This window comes from Callospermophilus lateralis, chromosome 18, assembly GCF_048772815.1.
Source record: "Callospermophilus lateralis isolate mCalLat2 chromosome 18, mCalLat2.hap1, whole genome shotgun sequence".
Lineage (NCBI taxonomy): Eukaryota > Metazoa > Chordata > Mammalia > Rodentia > Sciuridae > Callospermophilus > Callospermophilus lateralis.
Genome location: NC_135322.1, coordinates 37,347,205 through 37,369,754, shown reverse-complemented (window position 1 = coordinate 37,369,754; position 22,550 = coordinate 37,347,205). Strand labels below are relative to the sequence as shown.

The following is a 22,550-nucleotide window of genomic DNA, read 5'->3' as shown; positions in this document are numbered from 1 at the left end:
ATTATTATGATAATATATGCAAGAAAATATGAAGATATTTTAATTACCTTAATTCAGATTTTCCAACAACTTGGTAATAACCTTACTTTTATACTATAATTTAGCAACCTTAAAATGGCAAACTATTCAGAGATTCAAAATCGTTTAAAAAAAAATGTTAATAGTGTAAAAAGTGTATGAAACATATTGACTAGAAGGTTAAAAAGCAATCTGCCAAAAAGAAGTACAAAGTCTATGTTCCCAACTTGGTTTCTTAAAAATGCAAAACCATGGAGGTGAGGGACAAGGAAGAGAGACAAGATTTTTTAAATGTCAACAATAGATACCTTATGATAATGACACCACAAGTTAAAAAAAAAAAAGAGTATCTTTAAAATATGCTTTATAAAAGCTACCTAAGCCTGTCTTTAAGTTGTTTTTTAAAAGTTTATAAGTAAAAGCCAGGTGTGGTGATACACACCTGTAATTCCAGTGATTTAGAAGGCTGAGTGAGGCAGAAGGAGCTCAAATTTAAGATCACCCTGGGCAACTTACAGATCTTGTCTTAAATTAAAAATTAAAAAGGTAGCTCAGTGATAAAACAGCCCTCAGATCAATCCTAGAACTGAAAAGTAATGATAATAATAAAATTAATAGCCAGACATGCTGGTGCATGCCTGAAATCCCAGCAGCTGGGGAGGCTGAAGCAGGAGGCTTGTAAGATCAAAGCCAGCCTTAGCAACTTAGCAAAGCTCCAATAAAACTTCACAAGACCCTGTCTCTAAATGAAATATAAGAAGACTGGGGATGGGCTGGGGTTGTGGCTCAGCGGTAGAGCACTCACCTAGTATGTGTGAGGCCCTGGGTTCGATTCTCAGCACCACATGCATGCATACATACATACATATATAAAATAAAGATATTAAAAAAAAAAAAAGGCTGGGGATGTGGCTCAGTGGTTGCGTGCCCCTGGGTTCAATCCCCAGTACCAAAACAAACAAACAAAACAAACAAAAATTAATTAAAATAGTAAGTAATAAGCTTCTCTACCTTCAGGGAAAAAAATTCAAAGTATTAAAGTGAGCACCTAAAATTCTATTTCCTCTTGTTAGTCATTCCATGTTTCATTGCTATAGAACTTTTATACTAAATTTAATATACAAACATTGAAAAACCACATACTGCTCAATACATTGTTTCTACTTTTAAAGAAAAGGACAAAAACTAAAGATTGTGTGTTACAAAACAGTAGAAAATGTCAGAAAAGAACAACGAAAAGTTTAGTGTTATTCTCTCAAAATTCCATTGCTCCAAAAATTAGAGTTAAGATAGTATTTTCTCTATGCTACAGTTGGTTCATGCTAACATTTAGAAAAGCATTTGTGATAGCTTTTTACCCACCTCATCCTCAAGCCTTTTCCCTTAAGCATCAGGGCACCTTCTCTCTTCTATTTTTTAAGTGGTAACATTATAGAGTCATTTTTTTTTTTTTTTTTTTTTTTTGAGCAGTGCTGGGGATTGAACCCAGCGCCTTGTGCATGCAAGGCAAATAATCAAGCAACTGAGCTATATCCCCAGTCCTAGAGTCAAATTTTTAAGTGGTAAAATTCTAGAGTCAAATTTTAGAGAGGTTATCTCAGTCATATTCACTGTTTTAACAACTGATACAGATGTCAGGTACTCTAAAATATTTGAAATTTTACCTACAATCCCTCTACTGCACTTGAGGAATAAGAAAAGTTAAGGCTTAGAATTATTCACTGAACATCCAACATTCTCAATACAGTTTTCTAGAATTCTGAAGAAAGGCATCAGTGATTTTTCAATCAGTAGATTAAACAATACCTTATTTTTACACTATAACAAAATGACTCAATTGTTTTTGATAAACTAAAAATTGTAACTATTATTTTTAAATCTCTAAGCTTCCATATATTTTAATGCCAATTTAGCCTGACATAAAATTCTTGAAGAGAAATAGTTAAAGAAACCTGATAATAAACCTCAGAAAAAAAAACTTCTTTAGAATCTGATACGAACACCTTATTAAAATAACATGTCAGCTTTCTGAGTACTGAAGTACACATTTCCAAAGTTGGAAAAATAAAAAAATAATGTCAGCACCCATAAACATCCAGAACATGCCAAAAATTACATAAGCAAAAGGCTTATATGCTCTGCCAGAACATGTTATAAATTCCATGTATAAATAATTTAAATTATTAGACCATATGCCCATAATTCTGTAAATAAATTTAACATGCAATATATAATAATAATCATAATAGCCCTCTTTAAAACTTAATTTCTACTCTTTACCTCCTACAATCAACAAAACCCATTATTTTTTCTTTGGTACCAGGAATTGAACACAGGGCACTCAAGCACTGAGCCACATCTCCAACCCTTTTTGTATTTTATTTAGAGACCAGGTTCTCACTGAGTTGCTTAGGGCTTCAATAAATTGCTGAGGCTGCTTTAAACTTGCAATCCTCCTGCCTCAGCTTCCTGAGCTGCTAGGATTACAGGCATGCACCACGGTGCCTGGCTACAAAATCCATTACTTTAACACTAACAAGAAATAGAAAACTTGAGAATAGACATTCAGTAGTCAAAATAAAGTATTCCAAATGGACTGCACCTTACTATCCTTTCATTCCAAACCTATAACAGTTCCTACTATTTTCTAAAGCTGGGAAAACACCTTTAGAAATACATTAATGAAATGTATGAATTAAGATACATAACACATGCACACACAAAGATAAATTAAAATCGTAACAGGCCTTAGAAAAATAAAATTAAAAAGTTAACAAATTTCATGGTCCATAACTTCAATTATTCAGTGGACAAAATGATAAATCAAACTATTCAGAAATCTACATACAAAGTAGATAGATGAACCTAAATTCAATCCAATCTGGGCTTGATCCTCCTCCAGTAGGGGGAGCAGAATCATAATACTCAACTTGTCACAAGAAGTAAGTTTGTTTGTTTGTTTGTTTGTTTTTTGAGAAATTTCAGTTCTTTTTTTTTTTTAATGCCTTTATTTTATTTGTTTTTTAATTTTTATGAGTTGCTGAGGCTCAAACCCAGGGCTTCAGGCATGCTAGGCAAGTGCTCTACCACTAAGCCACAGCCCCAGACCCTGAAGGGAGATGTTTTTAAGCACCTTTTAAGTATCTTTACATCCATCTAGATGTTTGAAAAAATATGTGGATAATACTCTTTGAAATATGACTAAGCTGAGTGTGGTGATGCACACCTGTAATCCCAGTGATTTGGGAGGCTGAGACAGGAGGATTCAAAGTTTGAGACCAGTCTCAATCAACTCAGTGAGCCCTAAGCAACTTAGTGAGACCTCGTCTCAAAATAAAGAATAAAAAGAGCTGGGCACTCAGTCTCTTGGTTCAATCCTGAGAGGGAGGGAGGGAGGGAGGGAGGGAGGGAGGAAGGAAGGAAGGAAGGAAAAAATACAATTAAAGTAAACCTTATGGAAAACATAAGGATTTTCTTTCTTTCTAAATGCTTTAAGTCTAATGAAAAACTGATCTCAAAATTTTAATATCAAGAACCATGGTATATTTTGTTGTCCAGAGTCTCAAAGATAACCAAGGTATTAAAGCATTTTATAAATCCCTAATTTAACAAGAGTTCACAGAAATGTAAAATATTACATGAAGTATATTTTTAATTATAAAAGTAATGTACTTAACATGACAAAAATTATATAAAACAAATGGAAGAAAAATGTAACTGTACTACCCTAAACCAAACTATTTCTTCTGGTATTTTTTAATGTACATATTTTCAAATTGCTATAAGTATAATTATAAAAACATTTATTAAGTACTTAAATATAAGCTAGGCATAGTCCTCAGCACTCTTACACATTGCAACTGCTAATCCTTTCAAAAGCTTTACAAGATAGATCCTACTATTATTTCTTATTTTAAAGACAAGAAAAAAGAGACACATAAAAATTATTAAACTAGCTCAAAGTCATACAACTCATAAGAAAGAGGAACTAAGATTCAAACATATGTGCTCTGGAACCAGAGCCTGTTCTCTAAACCATTTTACTGTGATCATAATTTTGATATGCTTCCCTCTCATCATTAACATATTTTCAGTGTTAGTTTTCAAAGACTTTTTAATACTTAAATTAGACCATCTAATATAGGTATCTAATATGGATATGCTGTTTCCAGTTGTCCCTTAGAAAAACTGTAAGGTAAATATCTGCAGGTACACTACTTTTGAAATGTTTAGGTTATTCTAATATGCCATCAAATTGCTTTCTAAAATATTTATTTTAATTGACAAAGCCATGTAAGTACCAATTTTATCAAAACTTTGAAGCATTAAGCATTAACATTCTAAAAATTTATTTGACTGATAAAAATGAAACCACACTCCACACTGAATTAATTATTACTAAAATTGCACATTTTCCTGGTTGTTTAACTAATATAATTTCCTACTTTGTGAATTTCATTTATGAGCTTTATCCAGTTATCAGCTACAATTTTAAGATCTGTAATCAATTTATATGAGCTTTTTACAGGAATGTTAACAGTATGTCCATCCCATCTGCAATAAAAATTTCCCAGTCTGTTGTTTCTTATTTTATCATGGTTTTAAAAGTTTTATTTTTGGTAAAATCACCTTCCAATAAAGATATTAATAATTAAAAGTTACAAAAAAGGTTTTAAAACCTCACAAATTTCTAGACATAAGTTAGTCTATTGCTTTGAGGACATCAATGAATCACTTTCAGTAAGACTTTTAAAGCAAGATAAACCTATGTTAAAATATGCATATTCAATAGAATTCCAAGTTTAAGAAATTTTGAACAGGCCACAAATAAAACAAACTCAAAGAATAAAATCCCACTCTACTCCAAATATCAAAGGAGCTACATACCTGTCGTTGTAAATACAGGCGATTTCTGTCGTGTAAATGCTGATGATTAGAAAATGATGAATGCCAACTCCGAGCCTGACATTGCAACTGAGTTTGAGCCATATCAGAAGGCCGAGCTACAGTATGTGAAGCAAAGTGTCGATCAAGGTCATGATCTAAAACATGATTTGAATTATCTTGTCCAAATGTTGACTCATCAAATTGCGGAAGCAGACCCTCCTGAAGGAGGTCCTCTGGGTCAAGTCCTGTGAATGGCTCAGATTGAGACTCCACTTGATGAAGTAAATTGTCTTCTAAAGATGAAAAGCCATTAGTTTCTACATGATCACTGAAACGGCCCATTTGAGTTCCTGAGTCAACAGGATCTGGAAAGTTCATATGCACAGGAGATAATTTTGAATTGCTATAATTACCCTGAGGATGTGATGAATGCAACATTTGGAAATTATTTGAATTCAATGATGCATTGGGGTTTAGGATATGCTGAGTAGATTCCTGCTTGATTCCTCTATGAGGTGAAAAGGAATTACTTCCAGTAAAATCAGATAAAGTCTGATTTGCATGATTGGGTGCAAGAACTGCAGAGGACTGAAGGAGACTGTTGGGTGAAATATGATTACTAGAAAAGGAATAATGTGAAGAAAACTGCTGAGAATTACTGACAGAACAAGAAGTCATATTTGGAGAAGGTCCATTAAAATTTCCTTCTTGATGATTGTTACACTTGAGGAAGTGTACTGAAGGATTTGATGTTTGAGAAAACTGCATCGAAAGAGACTGTTGTGAAGTAGATGCATTAGTAATTTGTGATGGGTGGTTAACACTGACTCTATGAGGACCAGGAACATTAACATCCATAAAATTTTTAGACTGGCTAAGAGAATTTTGCCCTGGGGTAAGAGTATTTCTGTTTTGTTGTGAGCGTAGTGAAGTACACTGTGTTTGTTGTTCATTGGCCTGAAATAAGGCAAAGTCATGGTGTGCCACAAAGCTTTTATTTTGATGCATAGAATGCGAATGTCCTTGTTGGTGAAAAGGAGATCCATTTTGATTAGAAATGTTAGTAGCTGTCTGATGACCCCACATCGGACTGCCATCTGACACATCTGGAAACAAACCATTGGGCTGGTTTTGGGGATGGATAGGAGAACAATTAAACTGAGAGTGTGGTGATAACACATGTTCAGCTGGGCTACCAAAAGACTGATTAACTTGGTGAAATTTCATTGTATCAAATTGATTTAACTGTTCAAAATCAGTCATCTTCTGATGTGTTGGTGTACCATGAACATGGTTCAGTGAGTCTATATGCAAAGGTTCAAACTCTGCACCCAAGTTCAATTCATCAACTAGTGAAACAGGTCCTGGTTGTACAAATGCATCATCTGATAAACCTTCTAAGGTCTCACCAAAAAGATTGGCATCATCAAAAAAGTCCATCATTGGATCTGTCATCTTTAAAAGTCAGTAACAATCTGGGTTATTCACTCTGAATTGAGTATATTTAGCTTCTCTGTGGTAGATATTATTAGATCATTACCGAAGGTCATCAACTAATCCAAAACAGGCCATTGTTCATTATTGCTCTAGATAATATGTCATCAAATGTAGAATCCTAGGGAAAAAAAAGAATAAAAACAACTTAAATTTAATGATTATTCATTAAACTTACATAAACAAAGCTTATACATGACTTTAAAAGCATAAAATAAGTGTACAATATTTTTGTAGAATAATAATTGTAAACTGCTCATTAACATTCCCTAAAAGGGGTGGGGGAATCTCCTAGAGTAGACATAAGAATGCATTTAAAGCAATAGGGCTAAGTTGGTTACTCTGGTGCATGCCTGTAATCTTATTGATTCAAGAGGCTGAAGGAGGCAGATCACAAATTCAAAGCTAGCCTCAGCAACTCAGCAATCTTGTCTCAAAAATAAGTACTGGGAATGAAGCCCAATAGTAATGTGCTCCCAGGTTCAATGTCCAGGACATCCGCTACACACACACACACACACACACACACACACACACACACACACAGCAATAGGCCTGGGGATAAAGCTAAGTGGTACAGTACTTATCTAGCATGTTCAAGGCCCTGGGTTTTATCACCAGTACCAGAAAAATAATCATAACTTTTTTATAATTCATATTTATTATGATGAAAGAAAGTAAACCTAGAAATAGTTCATTGTACTTTCTCCCATACCATGAAATGGTCATCACTTCTCAGCACTTTTCATCAATGTAAAAAATATTTATGTGGGCTGGGGAAATACTTCAGTTGGTAGAGTGATTGCCCAGCATGCACAAAGCCCTGGGTTCAATCCCCAGCTAAACCAAAAAAAAAAAGAATTATGTCTTACACTTCAAAATATGTTAACATAGCTGATATCAGACCTTCTAAGATTAGTAAGTACATTGCAATATTTTAGTTTAACCTCTTGAGCAGATAAATCCATTATTTCATAAGGTATATGTAGAATTGCATCAAGAAGAGCAACTACTTGAGATTATAAAGTAGCCCAAACTGAAATCGCAATTAGTCATCTGGTTAGCTGACAGCACAGATAATATGCTGAAAGATATTCACACATATTTCTATCATGGCCTTGTTCATCTACAGAGAATACCACCTTATAGCCAAATAATTTACAAATCTATGAAGCAAAAGCAAGCATCTTCCTGTAATTGGCTTAATTTATAACTCCATCTTCAATGCCATTCTGTTGAATCATTTGGAATATACATGTTGCTTATTATTTTTAGTAAACTGCACAAATACTGAGAATCACACTGAGAAGAAAAAATAGTAGCTAAGTATTAAATTGGTCTTATGATAGTCTCATGTGAAAAACAATAATGTATATAGAGTTGCCCCTTGGTATGTGAGGGGGTGCTGGGTATCATAATTCCCTATCTTTTCCTGGAGAAATACCAAACTCCATGGATGCTCAAATCCCTTATTTAAAATGCATGCTTGGTGTGGTGGTGCACACCTGTGATCCCAGCAGCTCGGGAGGCTAAAGCAGGAGTATCACAAGTTGATAGCCAGCCTTGGTAATATAGCAAGGCCCTAAGCAACTTACTGAGACCCTGAATTAAGATAAAAAGGCTGGGGATGGCTGAGTCCTTAAGTGCTCCTGTGTTCAATCCCTGGTACCAAAAAAAAAAAAAAAAAAAAAAAAAAATGAAAGAAAGAAAAAGTAAATGCAGGTAAAACAGCTGAGTACTTTCATGTTAATAAACTTCACAAATATTCATTATATACAAATCATCTCTAGGCAACATGTAATATCTAATACAATGTAAATGTTATATGATCTTCAGTCGATTGAACCTTTTGATGAAGAACCCAAAGCTACAGATGGCTAACTGTATATGTTTATATATAGGCACACATATATATTACTTATGTGTAAAAAGAATCTAATAGATTACTTGCTAATATTAAATAGCTATTATTGTTTAGGTTTGCATCATTCTAAACGTTCTTAATACAGATAATGTTTATTCTACCCCGACTGTCTTGCATGGAGAACCAAAAATGAAGGTATTTACTCTTGTACATTTGAGTTTATTTAAAAGAATACACATACATGAAATAGGAAATTTATATGTATATGTATATATTTGGCAGCACTAGGGATTGAATCCAGGGGCCCTCTATCACAGACGTACCATCTTTAAACCTTTTTTATTTTTAAAAATTTTGAGACAGGGTCTCGCTAACTTAGACTGGGTCAAACTTTTGATCTTTCTGCCTCAGCCTCCTGAGTCACTGTGACTACAAGCATGTGCTGCCCTACCCAGCTCCTAAGCAAAATTTTTGTTCACTATTTAAATGTAGAAATGCTTTTAAAAACTGAGGAGTAAAAACTACCAAACCTAGATTCATTTTACCTAGAAATTAACATATTAACAATCACCATGATACTCATATGCTTTTATAAACATCATTTTAGAAAATGTAAAATATAGAAAAAGAAGAAATTATTTTTTCAGGGCTAGGGATATAGTTCAGTTGGTAGAATGCTTGTCTTGCATGCTCAAAGCCCAGGGTTCAATCCCCAGAATCACCAAAAAAAAAAAAAAAAAATTATTTTTCCAGATTTTACCATTGTGAGACCAAATAGATGGAAGACTGTGCTCCCAGGACAAAGCATTAGCCAATATGGTAGTTCAAGGCTAGGTGTGGTGGCACACACCTATAATCCCAGCAGCTCTCGAGGCTGAGGCAGGAGGATCTAGAGTTCAAAGACAGTCTCAGCAATTTATCGAGGCACTAAGCAACTCGGTGAGACCCTGTCTAATAAAATATAGAAAAGGGCTATGTATGTGGCTCAGTGGTCGAGTGCCCTTGAGTTCAATCCCTGGTACCCCCCTTCCCAAAATGGTAGTTCATGGTCCCAAAATGGTAGCTCTTCATATTCAGCTTCAGACACTTTGACTAGGGAACATCTATGTATACCTGAGCAATTAATCAGAAAAGCAATGCCTTCTGATTTTATATAAATGGATGTTTATTTATCAAATGGAACATATTTTTAAAAAGCACAATGGAAGTTATGAAATCCAATATGTCACTAGTTGATTATAAAGTACATCATTAGTTGATATAAGATGAAGAAAAATGCTGCTTTATTAAACTATGACACTTATAACTTTTTTTTAGTTAGTTGTTTGGTGATACTGGGGATTGAACCTAGGGGCCCTCTACCGTTGAGCTACATCCCCATGGTTTTTTTTTTTTTTTTTTTTTGAGACAGGGTCTCACTAAGTTGCTTATGCTAGCCTTCAACTTGCAATCCTTCTACCTCAGCCTGCCAAGTAACTGAGATTACAGACATGTGTTAACACACCCAGCAAAAATAAAAGAATTTTAAAAAGACTATTTTAAAGCTGAGTATGGTGGTACGCATCTGTATTCCTAGTGATTTAGGATTAAAGGAGGATTCCAAGTTTAAGCCCAGCCTCAGCAACTTAGCAATACCCTATCTCAAAATGAAAATGAATAAATAAATAAAAAGGAATGGAAATATTAACTCACTGGTAGAGCACCTCTGAGTTCAATCTCCAATATAAATAAATATTTAAAATACATACATACATACATACATACTACTCTGGATATTCATGATATGCCAGAGTAATATTCTATATATGAAAGAACTGGAGGCACTATTTGAATTTCTGTACATTATGGTAGATCAGCTAAAACAGAAAGTGTTTTCTACCAGAAATTTACTACAAGTGGCAATTTTAATTAAGAAAACATTTATTTATTCATCCAATAAATATTTATTCATCAATAACTTCAGGTATTAAGATGATAAATAACTGACCTCTGAAGAGAACACAAGTAAATAGATCATTGCTAATACATGTTATGTGTGCTCGGATAAAGGTAAGCACAGAAAAGGAACATCAAATGTCAGAAAATGAACACAGACACAAATACTATACTAGTAGAAAATACATATTTAATATGTGACAGATAGTAGTCAAAGTGGTGGAGACAGAATACTGAACAGTGGTGATGGGGAGACAGGGGAAGGAAATGGAAAGCTGTAGTTCAAAGGATACAATATAGCAGATAATGTAGGATGAAAAAGTCCAGAGATCTAATATACAATATAAGGGCAAGTGGATAGGAAAATGGGTAATAAGTTGATAAGAAAAGTACAGTAATTATGCAAACAGTAAAATCTAGATGGTGAATACATAGGTGTCCACTATAAAATCTTTTATACTTTGTTTTATGTTTGAAAATTTTAATGATATTAGAAGGAAGTTGTTTTTTGTTTTTTTTTAAAAAGACACATACTTATTTTTATTCTTTCCTGAAAAAACATTTTGGCAATGAGGTCTTCAAAATTCAGAGACAAAAAAAAAAAAAAAAATTGAGAAATGAGGTAACAGAAACAGCATAATATATAAATCACAAAGACACTAGATTAAATGATCTGGAAGACATTGAAAAAATTGAGAACACTAAGAAAACAACCAAATTATCTTGCAGAACCTCTAAAATAAAAAATTGTCAGCACCAGGTGTCTTTTATTTTTGGAAGGAAATCATTGTTGAGATAATTTTACATCATTCATCAGCCAAGTGCTGTCATTTTGGAATATCCCAATTAATTTGGCTACTGAATAAAATACAAAAAAGAAAAAAAAAGGAATCAATCTTACTTTAACAACCACACACACACACACACACACACACACACCAACAACAACAAAACCCACAAACTATAAAAAAAAAAATGCACATAAAAAATCCAGTGAGCCATGTTTTCTGGTTTGAACAGTTTATTCTACAACTGACAAAATTGTCATTTAAATTCCTCTTTTATGATCTATTGTCTTAATTCTAGTAAATGACTACCAGTTTCCAACTTCATAAAAATATTATGTCAGTCTAACTTTAAGTTATTATTTAATTAAGCACAAGTTTATAGACAGTCCAATTACATCCAAAGCATCTTTTCACAAACAAAAAAAATCCCTGCCCTCAGGAAATCGAAACTCTTTATGGGGGAGGGAAAAAGAAAAGGAATTAACAAAAAACATATTATATACTGAATAAAATATGGTAAATATGGCCTGAGAGTCGTAAGATCATCTGTAAAGTTATTTATGAAGGTAAAAGAACATACTCGGCTAGTTGCCAAGTATCTTTGAACACATAGTGTTTGAAGGGATCCTTATAAAGGAATAGGAAAGAAAGCCCAAAGTATTCAGGAACAAAGAAATACCAGCAATAAATACATGTTTAGAAAACAGCGTACCCATTGCAAAGGGCATACAAAGGGAGAAAAGTAATGTAAAATAAAGGCAGAAATATACGTTGGAACACTGATGTAGGAAACATAATCAACCATGCACATTAAAACAGTATATCTGAGGGACAGAATTTATCAAAGGTTGAGACAAGAATTTAGTATTAAAATTATCTATCTTCATTTCTACATTTAGTCAATGCCAATTGTGATGATTATACAAGATAGATTCAAATACTAATAGGACAGAGTTTCTACTTCCTAAACAACTCATCATCTAGAAGGGAAGAAAATAGATGCCTTAAGAGAGAAATATACAAAACACTGTATTATTGAAGCATAGATTAAATACTAATTAATCACATGTGGGAAAAGTCAGGAAATGCATAGAGATGAGGTAATATTTGAGATGGGTCTCAGGAATAAAAAAAAAATTGAATATGTTTTCTATAACAGAAATTATATATACAAATCTCATTATACAATTGACTTTCCCCAATTATAATAGTTGCTTTTGTTCTAAGACATTTCTATTCTCTCCAAATACATCCCTAATGTTTTTTCTACTAAATGAATTAGTCTTCCTAATAAGTTCTAAAAATTAATAGTTTTATCTCATAAAATAACCATTGAGGGACTGTTGCTATAGCTCAGTAGGTAGAGTACTTGCCTTGCACACACAAGGCCCTGGGTTCAATCCCCAGCACCAGGAAAAAAAAAAAGAAAAAAAAAAATTGATCCCTACCACATTATTTAGTCCTCTATACGGTATCTCTTTAACATTTCTAAATGATCTTAAATCTATGTCACGTTAACTTTTACTTTATCAACTACTCATAACAATTTCAAGTCTTTACCTAGGGAAAACTCAGATTAAGATTTAACTCCCACGGAAGGCCTTTTGACCCAAGACTCAAGTCTAATACTCTATGCATACCAGAAATCACACCACATTGTTAACAATTTATCTTTTCTTTCTAATAGACTTTAGGGCCTTGGAGAAAAAAAAAACTTATCATTTTTGTATCCTCACTTTGCTGACTACCATAGTAAGCACACAAGAAATTTTTGTTAAAATGATTACATAGGAATTAGACTATTAATTTAAAATACACAACACACACACACACACACACACACACACACACACACACAGAAAGTCAGGTCCTGAGACCTGGCCCTATGAACTTCCAGCTGTGTGAACTTGAGAAGATCGCATAATTTTTGTTTTCATCTATTAAAAACAAACAACAATAATAAAATCTTTTAACTTTAGTGCTTAAAGATGAATTATAGAGCCAAATAAAGTTAAACTACTGTCCTGCCAGTAAACTTGACACCTATTAGTGTGTGAAACAGCTTTTAAAAATCCCTTCTTTCTCTTGCAGTGTACCTTAAAATGGGGCAAGAGCACAGAAGAAACTGCAGAAGTGCCCATAGTTGAGATAGGACATGGCATTTTGGGAACTATTCATGGTTTGTTGTGGCCAGAACGTACTATTAGCCAAATAGAGAAACCAAGAGGTCAGCCGAGGTCACATACCCAGGACTTTTATTAGCCATGTTAAGAAATCTGAACTTTATCCTCGAGGCAATGGGAAGCCATTTCACTGATTAAAAAATTTCTCCTCTGATTTAACATCTAATATTTTTACCACAATAATTCTCACCCATAGTATTCACATTTAACTCTTGATGACAGTGACCAAAATAATTAAAATGCACTCAGAAACAATTTGGGATGGGGGGTACCAGGTATTGAACTCAGGGGCACTCGACCACTGAGCCACATCTCCAACCCTCTGATTAGTGCCTCTCTTTTGCTGTGAGCAGCTGGCTTTGAACTCAAGATTCTCCTGCCTCACTCAGCTTCCCAAACTTCTGGGATTATAGGAGTGTGCCATGGTGCAAGGCTCCAGAAACTTTTTTTTTTTTTTAAATAAAATGACAATTACAGGGGATATTTGTCCTTTATTATTAATGATGTTTAAGAAACAAGGGCTCAGCCAGCCATGGTAGCACATGCCTGTAATTAGAGCAACTCAGGAGACTGAGGCAGGAGGACTGCAAATTTCAGGCCAGTCTCAGCAATTCAGTGGAGACCCTGTCTCAATATAAAAAAGGACTGGGGATGTATCTCAGTGGTTAAGTGCCCCAGGGGTTCAATCCCTGGCAGTAACAACAACAACAACAACAAAAAAAAAGGAATATACCTACCTGGCAAAAAGCTGGCAAACTTAAGCAAGTTTACCACTTTTTTTTTTTTTAAGTCTGTGAACTTTTAAAAATAACTCCCATAAGGCATCCAAACTGTACTTGAATACTTGATCTTAGATAAAGTTCTTTCTTTCTTTCTTTTTTTTTAGAGAGAGAGAGAATTTTAATATTTATGTTTTGGTTTTTTTGGTGGAAACAATCTTTGTTTTTATGTGGTGCTGAGGATCGAACCCAGGCCGCATGCATGCCAGGCAAGTACGCTACTGCTTGAGCCACATCCCCAGCCCAGATCAAGTTCTTTAGATCAAGTCAACTCGACCCTTGCCTTCCTAGGAATTCTTACCCTTTCAGATTGTTCTTACCATGAACCTTAAAATTCTTAAAGACCTTCATCTCTAATACTTCTATTAAGAAGTATTCAAAGAGAATATTCCCTGTTTATTCAGATATGAAAAATTTTTATCTAAAATGGCTAAAATAAAAGATTAAATATTAGAGATAAATCTTCAACTATTGATCCCAAATTACTCATTTTCTTAGGGTTCCTAAGTACATGACTGTACAAGATGGTTTATTTAAGATGGGGGAATAAATATAACAGTTAACATAACCAAGATATAAAAGAATTTCAAGAGGATGTAGCCAAAGATTAAACCTACTAATTTGTAACTATCAGGTATTACTTTCAGCATAGATAACCAACTTTACGAATACATTCAGGCTGCAAATTCTATTGAGCCAGGCAAAAAAAAAAAAAATAAGCAAAGCTGGTCAGGAAAGAACTAGATAAAAAGTACTAATGGAAGGCCTCCAGGTAGCTTCAGTTAATTATTGCTCCTAATTTTTAAAAGAATATTTATTTTTTAGTTGGACACAATACCTTTATTTTATTTATTTATCTTTATGTGGTGCTGAGAAATAAACCCAGGACTCTGCACATGCTAGGCAAGTGCTCTACCGCTGAGCCACAACTCCAACCCTGCACCAAATTTTTAAAGAGGAACTGTTGAGGGCAAAATGAACTATGAAATAAACTACAGAATTAGAAAATCATCTAAAAATAAACAGATTCATATCTTGTTTCTCAAATCAAAATCAACTGCAAATGTATCAAGGATATGTAAATGTTAAAAAACAAAAACCACAAAAAGTACTGGAAAATAATAAAAAGAATACTCTGATTTCTGTCCATGGCAAAAAATTCAGATGTCATTAAACAGTAATGAAATACTTTACACAAATTGAATAACTATGAAAGATTCATAATATAGAATACAAAAGAAAGTTAGCAAACTGAGAAATAACATTTGCAACTCATTGATTAATTACTTATTTTTATTATATTAATAACTCCTCTAAATCAATATAAAAAAATAGCTTAAGAGAAAAATGGGCAAATGATAGTCAATCTGTATACTCCTTCAAAAGAAGAGAAACACAAATTAGAATCATATTGACATACTATTTTTCACCTATCATACTGACAGAAAATCCCAAATTTGATAAAACATGTTGCTGAAGCTGTGAGGGAAAAAAATGTTTGTACAGTCTTGAAAGGAGTACCAAACGGTAATAAGGAGAAAATTTTGCACTAAAATTGCACGCTGAAGTTTAACACAGGTGAAGCAAGACTGAAAGAGAGATACTGGGAAAAGTCTATGTCCAACAACATAGACTAAGTGGATAATGTTTAAAGTTTCTTCTGGTTTGGCGTGGTGATGCACACTTATAATTCTGGCTTCTGCAGATGCTTAGGTAGGAGGATCACAAATTGGAAGCCAGAATGGACAACTTTGCAAGACCCTCTCAAAATAAAGCTACGGGGATGTAGGTTGGTGGTGAAGCACCCCTGTTTCAATTACCAGTACCACCAATATTAATAAAAGTCCCTTCTGATCTTGATATCTTATAAATCTTGTCATTTGACAATATCTAGCTTTATTGGTATCCAAAGTTACTTATTAGTATGTTTCAACAAGGTTTATAAGGCTTTAGATCGATTTATTCTATATCTTTAATTGAGTAAGAATTCCAAAGCGTGTTCCTCAAATCTAAATTATTAAATTATATTACAAAGAACCTAAAATTTAAATATACTTCAAAATAATACTACCTGGGGATGCAGCTTAGTGCTAGAGTACTTGCCTAGCATGAGCAAGGTTCTAGGATCAATATCCAGTAGTAATAATAATAATAAATAATAATAATACTGAAGGGAAAATCATAGTATAAAAACTTGATTGAAATGAAATCTTAAGAAGGCGAAGTTCAACGTGATAAAAAATATAGGCGCTAATGTCCCTTCATGGACAAAGTACAAATTAGGTAGAGAGAGAAAAAGACAAAAGATTTGGAAACAAACACTAAATACAATCTAAATATACATCCTTAGGGAAAGCAAACGCAACAAAAACTATTAGAAAGAACATATTATATTTCAACTTTAGGATACTGTTTTTTTAACTATAAAATCCTATACCCTAGTAATTATATACCACTAGTAACTACAGTTTTTACTTAAGCAAAAATGAAAGCTAGGCATGGTGGCTCATGCCTATAATCCCAGCAATTTGGGAGGCTGAAATAGGAAGATCACAAGTTCAAGGCTAGCTTCAACAACTTAGTGAGACTCATGTCTCAAAATAAAAATAAAAGGGTTGGGGATGTAGGTCAGTTGCAGAGCACCCCCGAGTTCAATCCCTAAAACCAAAAAAAAAAAAAAGTTCTGATATATAAAGCATCTGGGCAATATCGTTCATGCTTCAAAGGACAACATTAAGGAAGTGAAAAGACAACCCATGAAAGACATGGTAAAGTGGAAAGAATAGAAGAAAAATATTCGTAAATCATATAACTCATAAGAGACTAGTATCCAGAATATGCAAAAGAATCCAATACAATAGTAAGAAAACACCGGGTGCAGTGGAGATGCCTGTAATCCCAGTAGCTCTGGAGGATGAGATAGTAGGATGCAAGTTTAAAGCTAGCCTTGGCAATTTGACTAGGCCCTAAGTAATTGAGGCAGACCCTGTCTTAAAATAAAAAATAAAATGGGCTAAGGATACAGCTCATCAATAAAGTGTCTCTGGATTCAATCTCCAGTACAAAAACAAAACAACAACAACAAAAAATAGAACAGAGCGAGGCACAATGGCACACACCTAAAATCCCATTGAGGAGGGAAGCTGAGACAGGAGGATCATAAATTCTAGGCCAGCATTGGCAACTTAGGGAGACCCTATCAAAAATAAAATAGGGGGCTGGGGTTGTAGCCCAGTGGTGGAGCGCTTGCCCAGCATGTGTAAAGCACTGGGTTCGATTCTCCACATAGCTTATAAATAACTAAAATAAAGGCCCATTTTAACTATATATTAAAAAAAATAAGGGGCTGGTGTTTTAGCTCAGTGGTAGAGCACTTGCCTAGCACGTGTGAGGCACTGGGTTTGATCCTCAGCAGCACGTAAAAATAAATAAACAAAATAAAGGTATTGTGTCCATTAAAACTAAAAATATATACATTAAGAAAAGAAAAAGAAAAAGAAAAGAGGGCTTGGGTTGTCAATGGTAGAGTGCTCCTGGGTTCAATCCCCAGCACAACATTTAAAAAAAAAAAAAGGAAGAACAAAGTATATGGGTTTTGAAATGTCTGTTACATCTTTTAGATAAGAATGACTTATAGGGGCTGGGGTTGTGGCTCTGTGGTAGAACACTTGCCTGGCATGTGTGAGTCACTGGGTTTGATTCTGAGTACCACATAAAAATAAATAAAGGTCCATTGACAACTAAAAAAATATTTAAAAAAACAAGAATGACTTATAATAACCACTTGAAAAATGATTCTCTTTAGTTAATTACTAACTAAATTTATGTAAGTATTTACAAAGTAGAATTTTTTTTTTTTCCTGAGAAAAAATAAAGCAGGTTTACTTTGGGAGATTTGGTCAATTTACTGTGGAACTTAATTTTCTCAAATAAAATATTCTATTTAACACAACTTTGAAACTTATGACAATATTAAAATAAGGTAGTAATGGTAGGAAGAAATTAGATTTTTTTGTGAATATTTTTTAAAAGTGTGATCTCTAGAGCAATCCTGTATCTTTAAATGACTCAAGATCAAAAATTCTTCTCCAAGTAAGCTATGGATAGAGATGTAACTTGGTGGTAGAGCACTTGCCTAGCATGGGAACCCTAGCATTATATGTATGGAGGAAAACTGGGACAGAATGTTGTGATCATTTTAATCAATCAAAATGTAAAACTTCAAAAATTATCTAAAATGATCCTGACTTGGTGATAAGATAAACTCTGGTTGATGCATACTCTTATTTACAAAGTTCCTTGTTATTGGGGACCTGAAGAAAAACAGCACCCAAAGAATCAACACAAACCCTCAACCTACCCTAAATAATAGATATGATAGTGATATGCTGCATATTAACATGTTTTCCATACAAAAGCAAGATATATCATAAACAGTAAATGTTAGGATGAAGAAAAGTTTTCTTCAAAACTTTGTGTGACAACCCAGGAAATATTAGTGTAATCTTAGTGAAAAATGCAATTTGAAATTTAGTATAACTTGGGGCCCGGAGTTGTGGCTCAGCAGTAGGTAGAGCACTCTTAGCACATGTGAAGCCTTGAGTTCGATCATCAGCACCACATAAAAACAAATAAACAAACTAAAGATACTGTGTACAACTAAAAAATAAATATTAAAAAAAAGAAATTTAGTATAAGATTTTTTTCTTTCTTTCTTTCTTTCTTTTTTTTTTTTTTTTTTAAGTAGGAAGCCCAAAGACTGCTGAGCAATAAATATTGAGTGTCCTTTTTTTTTTTTTTTTTTTTTCCCTGCTGTACTGGGGACTGAACTAAGACAGACTCATGGAGCTGTAAACCAGTCCTTTTTATTTTTTTAATTTTTTTTTTTTTTTAAGGCAGGGGGACTAGGGATTGAACCCAGGGGCACTTAACCACTGGGCCACATCCCCAGCCCCCTTTTTCATATTATTAGAGACAGAGTCTCAATGAGTTGTGCTTAGTTAGGGACTCACTAACTTGCTGAGGCTGGCTTTGAACTTAAGATCCTCTTGCCTCAGCCTCCGGACCTACTGGGATTACAGGCATGCTCCACCATGCCTGGCCCTTTTTATTTTTTGAGGTAGGGTCTTGCTAAGTTGTTCAAGCTGACCTTGAACTTCCTATCCTCCTCCCTCATTGTTCCTAGTAGCTGGGATTATAGATGTACACCACTGCACTCAACAATAATTATTAATTGAAAGGGCATAAATATTAAATAATGAGGTCAATATGGTCCTTTAATTATTTAGAGCTGATCTTTTAAAATGTAACAAGGACTGCTAAATTCTATATACAATAAGGACTAAAGTAGGACAAGACTTCCCACCCAGGCTTTTCTATTTATTTCTTGATTTGAACTTCTTTCCTAGAGATCTTAACAGGATATAGATCTTCATATACAAATAAATGTCTCCTATCTGCAAATTTAAGAACTTTTGAATTAAATCTCTAAACCACATCACAAATAAACCTGAAATTATGAGAGGACATTACTTTTTAAAAACTTTCCTCCACTATTTTAAACTTTAAAAATGTCCTTTCTTCCTCCCTTCCACCTATTTTAAGGACACTGCCAGCATCAATCTCTCCTGAACCATCAATTTGACTCATTCAACTAAATCACTCCATCAGCATATAAATAAGCTGTTATTTTTCCAGAATTCTTCTGTCTTTAGCTTCTTTATTCCTCCAAATTTGTCCCCTTTTTTCCTTCCCTTTATAACAAAACTCAAAAACTTCTCTCTCTCTCTCTCTCTCTCTCTCTCTCTCTCTCTCTCTCTCGCTCTCTCTCTCGCTCTCTCTCTCGCTCTCGCTCTCGCTCTCGCTCTTGTTCGCTCTCGCTCTCGCTCTCACTCTCGCTCTCACTCTCACTCTCTCAGCACTCTACCACTGATCCACATCCCCAGTTCTTTTTTATTTTTTGTTATATTTTTATTTGGTCTCCTGGGCAACTGCCCAGGCTGGCCTTGAACTTGTGATCCTCCTGCCTCAGCCTCAGGAACTGCTAAATGCAGGGATTACAGGAGTGTGCCATGATGCACATTCTATCTATACTCACTTCAAAAATGATTTTATTCAGTCATATAGCTTGAAACATTATGTAATCTTATAAATATTACATGTTAATCACCAAATTTACACCTCTTAGATCTCTACCTCAACTCTAGGCCCATATATCTAACAAACTACTTGACTTCTCTTAGATAATGAATAAGCCGCTAATGCTAGGCTTTTCATCTTGCCCTATTTCAAAACAGCAGCAAGAATGACCTTATTAAGGGGCTGGGCTTGTGGCTCAATGGTACAGCGTTTGCCTAGCACATGTGAGGCACTGGGTTTGGTCTTCAGTACCACATAAAAAATAAATAAATATATTGTGTCCATCTACAACTAAAAAACAAATATTAAAAAAAAAAAAGAATGACCTTATTAAAATACAAAGTCATTTCAGGTCATTTTTCTACTTACAACCCTCTACTGACTCTTTATCTTACTCATAATAAAAGCAGAAATCCTTACTATGACTTGTCAATTCCTATATTATAGCATTCCTCCCCACCCCCACCTAAATAGCTCTCTACCCTCATCTTCTATCATGCTTCCCTCATACTCTCTCCCTTCCTTCAGTCACAAGTCTCTTCAGGTCACTAAAAGAGCCAGGTTCCAGATTAATGTCACAAAACAGCAAAGCAGATCACTTGGAGCCAAACTCCCTTTTCTCCCAATGAAATTAAAAAAAAAAAAAAAAAAAAAAAAAAAAAAAAAAAACCAACAAGCAGAAATTGTCAGAATCAACTTTATCAGAGCTTTGAAAAAACACAATATTTTTAAAAATGCTCCTAGCATTCAAGGAAACCTGGGTTAAAACTCTGGTTGGACATAGGCTAACAAATAGAGACTTCAGTTAACCAAACACACAAGAAATTGTCACTATGGAAACCTTTAACTTTTCCCTTGGCTACAACACAGAAGAATGACTTCAAAACTTCTGTATCTCCCTGGTCTCACATGCCCATTTCACTTTTACAGGGCTGAAAAGTAGGAATTTGCTCTAGGGGTCCTTGGACACATGCTGGGGCCAACCTTTGCCCCTGTGACTTATCTATCAAGGGTCTTAACCTCACTATTCCAATGTTGGCTGCAGCCTCTCTACTCATTAGCGAGTCAAACAAACTCACCTTTTGGGCCCCACTCACCATCCTGACTCCCCATCACTTAAAGGAACTCCTCACCTACGAGGGCTTATATTCCTTACCTCCCTGTCACCTTTTAACTCAACAGGTTTCCCTGATGGAAGATCCCAGTCTTACTTTCTACACTTTTAAATCCTGCTACTCTCCTTCCCGCTCCTCAGAACTCTTCCACCTCTTCTCTAACCCTCTCAACTCTGGAGAAGCTTCTTCCACATCCCTCCCACATACAGGAAGGCCCCTTGATGCAGACGATATACATATGGTTCACAGACGGCTCCTCCTTCCTTCAGGAGGGAGTTCATTGGCAGGGTTTGCTATAGTCTCTCTAACCTCCGTTGTGGAAGCAGCACCCCTCCCCACACCCCTCTCCAATAATACATCCAATCAGCAGACTGAACTTGTTGCCCTCATGACAGCCTTCTCTTTGGCAAAGGGAGCCTTCCTTAATATCTACACTGACTCTAAATACTCTTTCCACATACTTCTCTCCTACTATTTGCAAAGAGCCAATTCCTTACCATCAGAGGAACTTCAATTATTAATGCCCCCAGTTTATCTCCCATCTCCTTCAGACCTTAAAGCTTCCCACTGCCATTGGAACGTAAGGATGGCAGCTAAGTAACCCACTTCTCCAGTGGGCACTTCCTTTCCTGACCTCTCTCCTTGTCATAAGCCTTTTGCTAATGCTTGCCCCATGTGTCATTAGATTTATTCAAGACCAGATTCAAAGGATCTCTAACAAAACTTGAACCAGCTTCTGTTACAGGGCTTCCAAACCCTCACCAAAATTGGATCGTCCAGAGTTAGCATCGCCCAGCATTTCCTGACTATCACCATTGCCTCAATGACACCCCATGCCTCTAACAAAGGTCCAGATGCCATCCCTTCCCAGCAGAAAGCAGCTACAGTAGATTAGAACAATCTACTACCCCTGTCCCTTTAGGGGCCCAATAACAAAAAAGGGGGGAATGTAAGGTCCTTGCTTAGCATCTGAATGGCCATCTTAAGTGACAGCCATTTTAAGAAAACTTTCGGGCCCAAGGGAGTTTCTAAGAAAGGTTCACCACTCCCTAGAACCAGCCCAACCCTTCACCTCCCCGAATTCTTTCCTGCCCAAGTGCATATCACAACTCCTTCATACCAACCCAACCTAAACTGTGTGCATTGGGACCCACTCCACTCTAATCCCTGAGCCTGCCCCATAAAAGTCCCAAACCCCAAGACTATTTTGCCTCTCTCTGTCATTCCATCGTTGGACCAGGCCCTCCATTCTGATGAATGCCCTCTCTGCACCCACCATAGGACATTCCAGGTAAGATCCCTGTCTTTGGTTGACCTAAACAACCTTTGGGTCCTGGGAAGTGACCACT

General features: G+C 35.1%; 1 protein-coding gene across 11 annotated transcripts in view; it reads right to left on the bottom strand.

The window, feature by feature from the left end:
- Chd9 (chromodomain helicase DNA binding protein 9) overlaps window positions 1-22,550 on the bottom strand; it is a 248,528-nt gene that overhangs the window by 137,635 nt on the left and 88,343 nt on the right. For all 11 annotated transcript variants that reach the window (XM_076839115.2, XM_076839124.2, XM_076839121.2 and 8 more), the window contains exon 2: window positions 4,906-6,520. In XM_076839115.2, coding sequence (XP_076695230.2) covers window positions 4,906-6,360 — 1,455 coding nt within the window. In that variant the 5' untranslated portion in view covers window positions 6,361-6,520. The remainder of the gene's footprint in view (window positions 1-4,905; window positions 6,521-22,550) is intronic.